The sequence below is a fragment of the Bidens hawaiensis genome, unplaced genomic scaffold, assembly GCF_021521415.1.
Source record: "Bidens hawaiensis isolate Kalapana, Puna unplaced genomic scaffold, B.hawaiensis_p1.1 tig00031211_1, whole genome shotgun sequence".
NCBI classification, from domain to species: Eukaryota; Viridiplantae; Streptophyta; class Magnoliopsida; order Asterales; family Asteraceae; genus Bidens; species Bidens hawaiensis.
The window spans coordinates 29299-42119 of NW_027495263.1; the positions used below are offsets into that span (position 1 = coordinate 29299).

Genomic DNA, 12821 nt, shown 5'->3' on the forward strand with positions numbered 1-12821 from the left:
ACATATCTTAGTGATACTTTTGAAAAGGATGATCATCCCCTGAAAGAGTGACCATTACGGCACTACCTGGCTAGCTAGTAGATTAAACGAGGAATCACTACCTGACTAGTAAGACAATTGTGGTGATTAATTTCACATCGGGAAAAGAAAGAAGTTGCGGTGATCAATTCCTTATTACGAGGAAGCTTTTTAAATGGTTCATTGTTTTATATTCTTAACGAACAAAATTAAATTTAGTGGATACCAATAAAACGAGTGCACGTCTCTGTTTTGATTTCTACTTTACTTCATTAACTATAATTATCTATATAGAGTAAAGTAAAAAGTTGGTGCAACAACTTGCATTTGATTGATAAAGTTTTAATTCTAGTATACAAAAGATAGTTTTCTAAATTAAACATAAATGAAGTAATGGAAGGGTGGTTATCATATGTTTGATTCTAGGTCATCACCCGGGTTTGACCCTTGGTAACAGATAATGGTGGATAATATTTAGATTTTTTAGTCCGCGTCATTTTATTATTATTAATAGATTCAATCTCATCTCGCCAACTGATTTGAATTGTTTTCTTTATATATATTATATGCACTTATTTATATATATTTAAACAAATAATTTTTTTGGTATATGAATATCTGGAACTAGATAATATAAAATAAAAATAATTTTTTATATAGTTTTTTTAAAATCTTCATTTGATCTAGTATATAAGTAAAGGAGACTTTTGGCGTCGTAGAAAGGAAACAACTTCCATGATTTGTTTTTCAATATATTATATATTTATGAAATGCAATCATAAAAGTTTTAGATTTTTCGCTTTAGTTCCGGTATTGTGACAAATGCAATGTGACATTCGTCAATTTCGGGTCTTGTTTGTATTCGTTTTTGTATTTGTTTATTATGTAAACCGACCCGATTTGTAAACCGAAGCTTATGTTATAATCAAAATGATGGATTTATGTTACAATATTGTTTCACACTTGTTGGGTCTTGAAAACATCCTATTTTTATTTGTATTTTTATTTATTTATTATTTATTTTTTTTTTTTTTTTTGTTGTTTTGTGTTTTTGTCTTGATCCATTTTGCATGAAAACTCTTGTGTCTCACACCCATATTTGAATACCAACATTACCCTATATATACACCACATTTCCTCTTCATTTTCCCTTGCTACAACTCCAAACAAAAAAAAAACTCTCTCAAACATCAAAGATTCAAGGTTATCTTCTTAAGTGTTCTTGAAGGATTTTGGTCTTTCATCTTAATTAGTTTATGTAGCCTTATTAATACTTGTTTATGGTTGTGCAACATATATATAATATACACCCCTTGTTTACCTTTGGTAATTACTTCTCCGATTCCGGTCGGTGAGGTTTCGGACCCCATAAGGCAAGGCTTCATGGAGAACTTCGTGTCCTTGATATATATACATCTATATAACTTGTTCATACATATTAATCTTGCTTATTTTAGTTTGTTGGTCATGTTTACAAGTTCCATGGTTATGGGTTTTTAAAAGTCTATGCTTCGGTTTAACTGTAAATAGCTCTAAACCGTAAACCAAACTTTGTTACTAGTTTTGTTTGTTTAAACATACTTAGTGTTAGATCTAAGTTTCTAAAATCATTTTTACAAATTCTATGGTTATGGGTTTGTAGAATATTACCTCGGTCTTAACCCGAAACACGATCCGAACCGAAAACCAAACTTTTGTTTAAAGACTTTATTGTTAACTTTTGGTATTTTTTTATTTGTACATTATTATACAAGTTCTTTAGTGTTTGGACATGTGGAAACCATCTATGAACTTGTTGTGAGATGGAAACCGAACCAAACCGATTCTTGCTCGCTTAAGACACACAAGTGTGTGTTTTTTTTAGCCATCAAGACTTGTGTATTTATTTAAAAATAGTTACAAATTGATTTTTAAATATTTTCTTAAGTACTTGGAAATGTTGGATCCAACTTGATCTCATAACAAAGTTTGGACCGACAAAACCGAACACTCGCTTAACGTGCGTTGTTAGTTCTAAAACAATGGAACTACATACTTGATTAAGTCTTATTAAATTTTATTGAGTTATCTCATAACATTCAATATTTTGGAAAGTTGACTTTGGGTTTGACCAATTATCAAGACCCGAACCGACAACCCGAACACTCGATAAAATAAACCCGTTTTAGTATCTTTATTCCAAAGGGATTTGCATTCTTGCATTTTACCCACCTTATTACTTAACATAGGTTGAGTAAATATTAAGGTTAGATACTTTAACCCGGTTTCGAGCAAACTTACATTTTTAAAGGGTTATTATTATAAATTCTTAAATGGTCACATTTTAAACCTTGAACTTTAGTTATTTACATTTCTCAACATTTATTTTGTTTAAAGACCTTCAAGACAACCTTTCTAAATTCAAGACTTCTTTTTTTTAGGCATTGTGCGTTAAACTCGTCGTTCTGACAAATCTCCAAATTATCATCTTTCAAGTTTACCACTTGAAGGTGAGTACTTCATACCCCATTTTTCATCTTTTATTTTGGGGGTGACATTTCATACTTATTCAACAAAATGCTTTATATTTGAATCTTAAACCACAAACGTAGTTGTATACTTTACCTAAATAATAGCTCGATTTGGTGTTCTATGCTTATATGCCTATGTGTTTATCGCTTTTGGTTGGTGGAACTATAAAATCCTAGACTATTTGGCATCCCCTTATAGCAAGGTGTCGTTAACGTAATGCAATTAACGATAACTATAAAATCCTAGACTATTTGGTATCCCCTTATAGCTAGGTGTCGCTAATGTGTTTAGCGATATCTATTTATCCAAATTACTACTTTTATTTATCGTTTCGTATGCAAATTTTGTGGCTATCTTTATTATATACTAATATGATCAAACTTATGAATTGCACACCGACCTTTGTGTTGACAAACTTTATTTTATGAAATGTTGCAGGTTTGCATCTTGGTTGATTTATGATTGTGAAGAAAACGACATCAAAGACCTTAGGATATTAGTAAAAATGAACAATATCAATTTGCCATATTTTGTGATATCTTGTTTATGGTTATTTTATGGATAATTGTTATGTGACATTTTCGATGTTGTGAAATGAAATGAGTTTATTAAATACTGTCACTTTAATTAGTGTCATGTGTTTATGGACAATCGTTACACCTCGGCATGTTCCGCCGCCTTTGGTCAGGGTGTGACATGCAACCTAACGAATTTTTTTAGATCCGGTACAGTAACGAGCGCGATGTAAACCGACCAAATTCATGTAGATCCAATTTTAACGACCGACGACACCCCATTGGTCCACCTCAACTTTTAGAATTTTTTTAGTTCCGGTACCGTAACAAGCACGATATAAACTGACCAAATTCATGTTGACTCACCGCCTCAACGACCGCGACCAACAACGATCGGGTTTTACAGACACCCGATTTTAACGACCGACGACACCCCATTGGTCCACCTCAAATTTTAGTTTTTGTACCGTAATGAACGCAACTGAAACCTTAATAGACATCATGAAAACTGCCCAGATTCGCGTAGACTCACCTCCTCAACGTCCAAGACTGACAGCACCTGAGTTTTACCAACGTTGCTTATAACGAACGTAACTGACACTGACTGAATTCACGTCGACTTATTGTCGAGTTTTACCAGCCTCCAAGCATACTATTTTTTTAACATGCTAATTTAACGAACTTTTTTTAGGTTTAGTTCTAATATTGTAACGAACGTAGCAAATATTCACCGAATTCATGTCGACTCACTGTTGAGTTTTACCAACATCCATACACACTATTTTTTTTTAACATGCTAATTTCTTTTTTATATTTAGTTCCAAATCGTAACGAACGTAGCAAGTATCTACTGAATTCGCATTGACTTTCCGCTACCACCATCGGGATTACCCCGCGCAACGCGTGGGTAATTTACTATTTACTAGTATAATATAAAGCTCAAAACTATATTTAAACTTTACAATATAACTACTAGAAAGATTTATTTATATAATAAGTTTGAAAGTTTAAGGATTTTAACAGAAAAGAATAATAATTTAGTTATTAATATATATTAAAAGGTAGATTATGGTTGTGAGAGGCTTTTCACTGTTCAATTTACTGTAGAACATATGTACTACTTTTACACTTCATCTATCATTCCTTGGTGCATATGATGGAATTTTTTTGGAATATATTTGTGTTTGACAAAACAGCAAAACTAGTCCTTTATGTTTACACGTTTTTACAATAGTTGTCCTTTCGCAAACTTAATGACAGAAAACATCATTTTTGTTTAAAACCTATATCACCTTATGTCCTTTTGACCCCGATTAACTTTTCTCGTTATAATAATTAAAAATAAAAGAAATAATATTCCAAAATTCCAAGTCAACTCCAGTCATCGTCTTCATTTCTTCAACCAAACCCTAACCCAGATTCAGCCATGGCGATTCCACCGAGGTCGCCTCCGGCCATCTTCCTCTTACTAACTACACTTGTACTATCCACACCACCATTCCTTGCCGGAGCCACCACCGCCGACGCCGATCTACTCTCCTAACTCCAATCCATCCGATCCCGTTCCAACTCCGGCGTCATCCACCTCTCCGACACCCTCCTCCGCCGCATCATCTCCACCAAACCCAGATCCTTCAACTTAATAATATTCTTCGACGCCGTCCAACTCCACGACAAATCCGAACTCCACCTCAAATCCTTAAAATCAGAATTCTTCCTCTTATCCAAATCCTTCACTACCAACAACCTCAACTCCCAATCCACCCTCTCCAAATTATTCTTCTGCGATATCGAGTTCGGCGAATCGCAACCCTCCTTCGCCTAATTCGGTGTCAACGCCTTGCCCCATATCCGCCATGGATGAAGTGTAACAGGGAGAGAGAGTGAGAGTGAGAGTGAGAATGAGAGGGAGAGGGAGAGGGAGAGAGAGAGAGAGTTTATACGTTTTTTTTATAAATATGTTTTTAATAAATAAGTTGTAAAATTATCAAACTACTCTCATGTGTCTTGCACATGACCAGATTTAACGAGAAAATTAATGGGTTTAGTGCAAAAGGACGTAACGTGACATGATTTTTTAGCATAAAGGATGTTTTCTGTCATTAAATTTGTGAAAGAATAACCATTAAAAAAACGTAAAAACATAAAAGACGAGGTTTGCTATTTTTTCTTTGTGTTTAGTCACTATCGGCATTCCACATGTTTTCCCTTTCACATGTGAGTTTCACATTTTGGAATTTTTTTTGTTTTTTATAGTTTTCGATTTTTACCTTTCCCTTTTCTAATGCTTCGTTTGATCAGCCTATGTAATTTCAAATACTTCTAACTCTTCATGACCATTTTATTTAAATCCACTCACAAAATTACTATTTATTTTATTATTTAATATTTTATTAATTATAATATTAAATTACTAGACATGATTTCATAAATAAAAATAATAGAAATGATAGTTTTTATTTTCTTTATTTTATTTTATTTTTAAACTAATTAAAATATTTAACAAATTATATTTTTAAACACTAAACTTAGGCGAGTGTCGGCTTTACATGCTTTATTTGTCGGTTAAATGATTTTCTTAAACTTTGCTTTCATATTTTTATAGTCCGTTTTTACAATGACCGAAACTTTTTTCATGATTTAAAAATCCCATCGTCACATGGTTTTATATTCGCGTTTCAACGTTTGATACCTCGTCTTTAAAATATTTTTTGGCTTACTAATTTATGTTTATGAATGTGTGTTGGTACCGCTGATACTAACCAAATTTGTGTTGGTTCGCAGCTCTAGCGTGCTGGTTTTTTTGGTTTTACATTTGATATAATTTGTTTTATTTTGGCATTAACGGATTTATTTCTTTTGTTTAGTTTCGATGTCATAACTTGATACGACTTCGCGCTGACTTGCAACGAGTTTATAGTTTATATAATTTGTTGTAATTTGACATTGACGAATTTTTTACTTATGTGTTTTTGTTCGATTTAACGGTCCCGTCACAAAGTGCGGGCACAAATCCTACTTAGAAAAAAAAAAGAAGCCCTTAAAACCCTAACAATCCAAACGCGGCTCCGTCACCGTCCCATAAAACCCTAAAAAAACCAACCTACTTGTTATCATTACCTGCATCAATCAATGGCGTTGAAGAACCAAAAGAACAGTGAATCAATTAAGAGAAAGAGAACAGCTAAAGGTACCGATGGAGGAGGCAAGTTTAACCCGAAGAAGAAGCTCAAACCCTCGTCAAACGACCAACAAAATAAGCCCTTTAAGAAGAACAAGTTTGACTCCGCTAAACCCAAATTCGATAAACAAGCTGCAGCTGATAATGTGCCCAAAACGAAGCGAGAGCTTCGTATACAAGCCAAGGTTTGTCAAACTTTATTATTTTATTTCAGTTTTTAGACTGTTCCAGTTTGACTTTAGATGTCAAAGTTTTAACCTTTAATTCATCTTCATTATTAAATAATTATCTTGTGCTAATATGCAACAAAACCCATATCAATTTGGCTAAAAAAAGTACTAGGTTTGACATGATTGATGTACTTGAGCCTAGTCGCACTTGAGCTACTCTAGTTCGGCTCTTTAATTCAACCGAGCTTAAACGAGCTCTAGCGGGCTTCTATTAAAGCTCATCTGTGGGATATCTGTAATTTTGATATCATTCAGAATTTATATATATATAGCAATTTAACACTAACAATTCAGTATACCTTTTGCAACTTACAAAACACTAACAATTGTAGCAAACACCAACATTAAAAACTAAAAATTGACAATTAAGACTTAAAAAACTGATAGCGGGAAAATCGGTGATATATCGGTCCAATATTGGTCAATGTCGGTGCCAAATTCTGACCGATATTTTGCATTTATGCTAGAGGCCCGATAACCATTATAGCACTGATATTAATCGCATAGAAGCTCATTTAATATGCGAGCTCGAGCTTCGCACATCGAGCCCCCCCAGCCAGCTCGCAAGCCTAAACGAGGTTTTTATTCTTGTAATTTTATTTAGCATATTTATATAATAACTATTATAATATATAAGCATATGATAAGGGGATGGCTATCATTACAGAACTCTTAAATTATTTAAGAACTTGAAGGAACCCTTAATAACTAACGCTTTTTTATAAAATTTTTGTATGTTAATGTTGTTTGAGTGTAGTTTTATATCTTTTTATATCTATATTTACGATTATATTTATGAAAATTAGTTTTTACACATATCTATTTTTTTACATATATGTAAATTTGCTATTACATAAATTTTTACACATATGTAATTTACACATATGTAAACTTGTGATTTATATATGTGATAAAAACACTGATATATAAAATATGGTAAAACTAGTATCAAACAATGTTATTATATGAAAAAAATTAAAAAAATGTTTGGTTGTTATGAGTTCCTAGAAGTTCTCAACTTTTTTGGAGTTCTGATTCTTCCAAAAGGATAATATGGTAAAACTAGTATCAAACAATGTTATTATATGAAAAAAATTAAAAAAATGTTTGGTTGTTATGAGTTCCTAGAAGTTCTCAACTTTTTTGGAGTTCTGATTCTTCCAAAAGGATACCAACCCTATGATAAGGTAATTAAATAAGTTATATTATACTATGTGTAAAATGTAAAATTATAATATGTATAAAATGTAAAATTATAATATATATGTAACTTTTGTAAAAATGTATAATAAATATAATAATTAATAAATGATAAACGAGCCGAGCTCGAGCTTTTGAAGTACAACTTTAAAAGAGCGGAGCTCGATCTTAAACTTAAACAAGCTTGGGCTTGGCGTGGCTCGTTACGCCCCTAGATATGAGCATTTGAAGTGTAGCTTGTGTTGAACTTTGTGTAATTGGCTAATTCATGTTGCCAATTGTGATGCAATATTTGTAAACTTTATGCTTTTAATGAGATTAATTGTAATATATATTGCTGCAGGGACTTGCTGAAGCTAGGAAGAAAAAGCGGAAGCCTTATTACACTCTTGAGCAAGTGTGTAGTTTATTTAATGTTACCATATATGTATTATAAGCTTAGTATATGAATGCGACTATTGATTTATAAATAATTTTTTTAACATAGGAGCTTGCTTCACTATGGGAAAAGATGAGGCGTCGCAATATTGCTAAGGAAGATAGATCCAAGTATGTACATTGTTGCATGTTTAATGTTTTACACCACTTTGTTTAATGTTATGCTAATAATATTTATATCAAGGTTGGTGAGTGAGGCTTTAAGGAAGATGAAGGGTAAAACTCCGGAAATTGCAGGATCCCATGTTTCTTGTCGTGTATTACAGGTGATTATTAAAACTTAATAGTTATTCTTAGTTTTTTGTTTTAAGGTAGAAATTTATTGTTTTTTTCTTCCTATTTTTGCTTTAGACTTGTGCTAAATATTGCACACCAGACGAAAGGAATACTGTTTATGAGGAGCTCCAGCCACACTTTCTAACCCTAGCTTGCAACACTTATGCAGTGCATCTTATTACAAAGTTGTTGGATAATGGTTTGTTGTAGAATTTAAAAAATGTTTTTTACCACGATACCCATTTGACCCGTACTATAGTTTGACTTGTTATTTGACTTACTGCAGCCTCAAAGGAACAACTTGCAAGTTTTATTTCTTCGCTTCGTGGGCATGTTGCTTCTCTTCTACGACATATGGTCGGTTCAGTTGGTATGCCACGTGTAACTCATTTTAGCTAGATTACATCTTGTTTTTAGTTGCTTATTGAGTGGTGATATTTTAGTTTGTAATTTAATTGTCTTTCTTGTGCTGTAGTTGTTGAAAATGCTTATCAACTGGGAAATGCATCTCAAAAACAGTCTATTCTTATGGAGTTATTCTCTACCGAGCTTCAGTTATTCAAGGATCTAGCTTCAGTGAATGAACGAAGGTAAGTACTAAATACACATATTCAAATGTATTCCCTTATCATTTAAAAGTTTCAAACTATAAACTGTATATGGTTTTAATAGGTTAGTGGACATAATTTCGAAGCTGAAGTTGCAAAAAACAGCAGTAGTGAGACATATGTCTGCTGTGATTCAACCAATTTTAGAGAAAGGGATAGTGGACCACTCCATTTTTCACAAGGTGCTTGTGGAGTACTTTACGGTTGCTGACAAGGTATTTACACTGTTTAACTAGTTAATAGTTAATGCTAACATTCCAATTATTGTTTTTCTTTTTTGATCTGTCTGTATTCTTAAACCAAATGTATGGATAGACCTCTACTGCAGAAGTTATTCAACATTTGTCAAGTGCACTTCTTGTACGGATGATTCACACAAAAGATGGATCCAAGGTTGGGATTCTTTGCATCAAGCATGGCAGTGCCCAGGTTTGATTTATTTTGTTTCTAAGTTTTCGATCATTATATTAATTAATTATATTATATTGTCTTGTTTAATCTCAGTTGTAATTTTTTTTTGTGTTTTTCTTTTTTTTTTTTCAGGAAAGAAAGAAAATTATAAAAGGGATGAAGGGTCATGTTCATAAGATAGCTTTAGATAGATTTGGCAGTATGGTAAGTAACTAAGTATATTATTTAAACCATCTCGTCGCCATATAACTTAAAAGTGAAGCATCATTTAAGTTTTTTTTATTCTTGTTTTTAGGTGCTTACATGTATTCTCTCTGTTGTTGATGACACACAGTTAATAAAAAAGGTTGGTCACCTCTTATCTTAAGCTTTTACATAGTCATGAAATATTGAAATGTCCCATTACTTATTAAAGTTATCTTTCAGATCATCATTCGCGAACTACAACCAGTACTAAAGGAACTAATTTTTGACAAGGTCCGTCTCTCATGTCTCTTACTGTTATGTACATTAATTCATTATCTGGAGATTTCCAATCATTAATTTAATGTGATTCAGAATGCGAGACGTCCTTTATTACAACTTCTTCATCCAAATTGTTCACGTTATCTCAGCCCAGATGATTTGTCTTTGTTAGATTCATCTATACCTTCTTTACTAATAAAGGTGTGTTTTTATAACACCAGTTAAGTTAAAATGAAGTGATTTTGCTGGCGTGTAGTTTAAGTTTTTTTTCCCTGGCGTCAGGGTGACTCAGCACCAGAAACCGAGACCACAACTTCAGAGGTTGAAGGTGATGATTTGGACATGAGTGATGCGGAGGAAAATGCAAAATCAGTAGCTGGTGGGAAAAAGGATCCAACTTTAAGAAGAAAAGAGTTGTTGGTTGATAGTGGACTTGCTGAGGTTTTTTTTTTCTAGCTTTTTAATTAGTTTCTACGCCTAGTATGTATTAAATTTGATTATAAAAGAATATAAATTAACGTTTATTTTTATGTTTGTCTATACAGAATCTCATTGATGCATGCAGTGAAAGTGCAGAGGAATTACTAAGATCGAATCATGGAAAAGAGGTCTTATTTGAGGTGATTTATTTTACCTATAGATATGTATATTTTTATTTTCTTTTTACACATTTGATATTTTAAATCTCAATATTTCATTGTTTGAAATGTAGGTTGCTTCAGGGGGTGCGGATAACATTCTCAATCCACATTTGGACGAAAAGTTGGAATCTTTACATGAAGCTATAGCATCTAGGGTATCCATCCCTAAATCCGAAGGTCAAGAAGAGGAACATCTTCTTGAAAACTTCCATTCAAGCAGGACAATAAGAAAACTGATACTCAAGTGCCCTTCTTTCGCAACCACTTTGTGGAAACAAGCGTTTAAAGGGAATTCCAAGACATGGGCCCAGGGTCACAGGTAACGTAACCACATGTATAAACTATATTAGGATAACCATAACCTTAACTTATTTGCTGAACCTTTTAAAACCGTGTTGCAGTGCAAAGGTTATTAGTGCGTACTTGGAAACCTCGGATCCTAAGGTGTTGAAACTGGCGAAGAAAGAGCTGCAGCCGTTATTAGACCAAGGTTTACTTAAGGTGCCCGACCAGAGTCAACCGAAGAAAGAAGGCTAAACAACCGAGTGTGATGAGCCCGGAATTACCTGCGGTTGGTTCGGGTATTTTGATCTGAAATGTGTGCATTACTGAATGAGTAAAACACAGAACATTAGTTTAAATTAGTAATGTTTATGCTGTTTTCTGCTACAATTTGCATGTCAAAATTTTGTCTTATAGTACTATTTTTATATGAACTTATTTTGGAGAGGTCTCTTTGTGGCCAAAATTTTGCTTTTATTTACTCCTTATTTATTTGCTTACATGTGTGTGTGTGAGCCAAACACGTCATAAGATTAAAAGTAAGTGGAAGTATGATTTGTTATTAGTTATATCATACTTTTATCTAGGATTAGTGGCTAAGATTGAAGTGATGCATTTTTCAACTTGTTAATAATAAAGCTTCTAAAAGATTGGTTGGATAGGATATTTGGATCCCAAAAGCCAAGAGCCATTATTTTTGTTTGTTATAAAAAGAGGGTGTGTCTCATTCATATCTAATTGGTTGTCAAGGGTACATCTTGGGCCTAACAAACAAGTAAGACATAAATTATCAATAAATAATCATGTTGCTAAGTTATGAACAAAATTTTAAAAAATTGAATTACATTTTTATTAAACTATTGCTTTTTAGCGGCCAATATTACTACTACTACTATTAATTTATAACGGTAATATACCTTTGACCTTTACTCTAACCTTTATCAAGTGAGCTAATACTTAATTGACTAATTTAACTGTTATATGTTCTTAACTCTTACACTTTTAAGATAGACTATTAATAAATCTTATAATTTTACATTTCAGATAGTAGGTGTTATTACGTCTTACTTTTTTTTGTTTCTAGTATACAATTGACATAGATTAATATGTTGATGGTAGTGAAAACACCTATAATCCACACCACAATTGGATCCATGCCGAGACTGATCTAACAATGACCGGTGACTATTCACACATGATTAGCGTCTAGACATCCAACAGATGCCTAACCAAACATCCATGTTTATAAATTATAAAGCAATCTATCGTTACCAACTCAAGAAGAACACAAGTCATGAAGGTTGCATTTTCTTTTATACAAATATGTGTAAATATAAAAACTAAGATCAAAACTAAAACTTTGTCTGTAGGTTGTCGGTTATTGATTGTTTATTACATTTGGTGAAATACCTAAAAAGCATGTGTTTAAGTTTATAAAAGAATTTAAACATAAACAAATATTTCTTCATTTTGGCTAAACTGTTTGGATCGATTCATCAACAATATATAAAATTAAATTATGATAAAAAGTGTTGATTTATTTTTTTAAAAGGATATATTTATGTCAACGTAGCACCTTTGAAGTGTCCCTTTCTATCAAATATATATTTGGCCACAATTATTATATAGTTTTTATATTATATAGATACGTATTGACTTGAAATTGTGTATTAATAACAATCACACGAATAAAAGTACTAATATTCATGATCATGAATCAGGATAAGATATTAAGAACATAATAAATGTGAGAAAGCTTGTAATTAATTTGCATTGCGCATCAAATAAAATCATGGCATTTATTATTTTATTAATAAGTTACAAGAAAGCTATTTAGTTCATGGTAACATTATTGTGTAATAATAACAAGAAAAATAAAATGCTAACTATAGATAACACTTCTAACTTTACATAAAAATAACCCAGACTTGTCTAACAAGTTTAATAATTTTATTCCACTCAAAATATTGCAAATTGTTTTAGAAATATACATACAAAAATTAAAGGCCAACAATGTAATTTTTCTATTAAAAAACGACATTGCC

The 12821-nt window shown here is 32.2% G+C and overlaps 1 protein-coding gene across 1 annotated transcript; it reads left to right on the top strand.

Moving 5' to 3' along the window:
- Positions 1-6176: 6176 nt before the first annotated feature.
- On the top strand, positions 6177-11233 carry LOC143581859 (pumilio homolog 24-like). The gene is made up of 17 exons (XM_077064544.1): positions 6177-6410; positions 7999-8052; positions 8143-8204; positions 8278-8359; positions 8445-8568; positions 8656-8739; positions 8845-8959; positions 9042-9192; positions 9293-9406; positions 9521-9592; positions 9684-9734; positions 9815-9865; positions 9947-10054; positions 10136-10294; positions 10399-10473; positions 10566-10813; positions 10896-11233. Exons 1-17 carry the CDS (start codon positions 6177-6179, stop codon positions 11029-11031), a joined length of 1920 nt encoding a protein of 639 aa, XP_076920659.1. The 3' UTR covers positions 11032-11233.
- The last annotated feature ends 1588 nt before the right edge of the window (positions 11234-12821 follow it).

Coding starts and splice junctions, on each gene's coding strand:
- LOC143581859 (XM_077064544.1), top strand. CDS start 6,177: ATGGCGTTGAAGAACCAAAAGAACAGTGAATCAATTAAGAGAAAGAGA. Junction 8,053..8,142: donor CTTATTACACTCTTGAGCAA/GTGTGTAGTTTA, acceptor TTTTTAACATAG/GAGCTTGCTTCACTATGGGA. Junction 8,205..8,277: donor GCTAAGGAAGATAGATCCAA/GTATGTACATTG, acceptor ATTTATATCAAG/GTTGGTGAGTGAGGCTTTAA.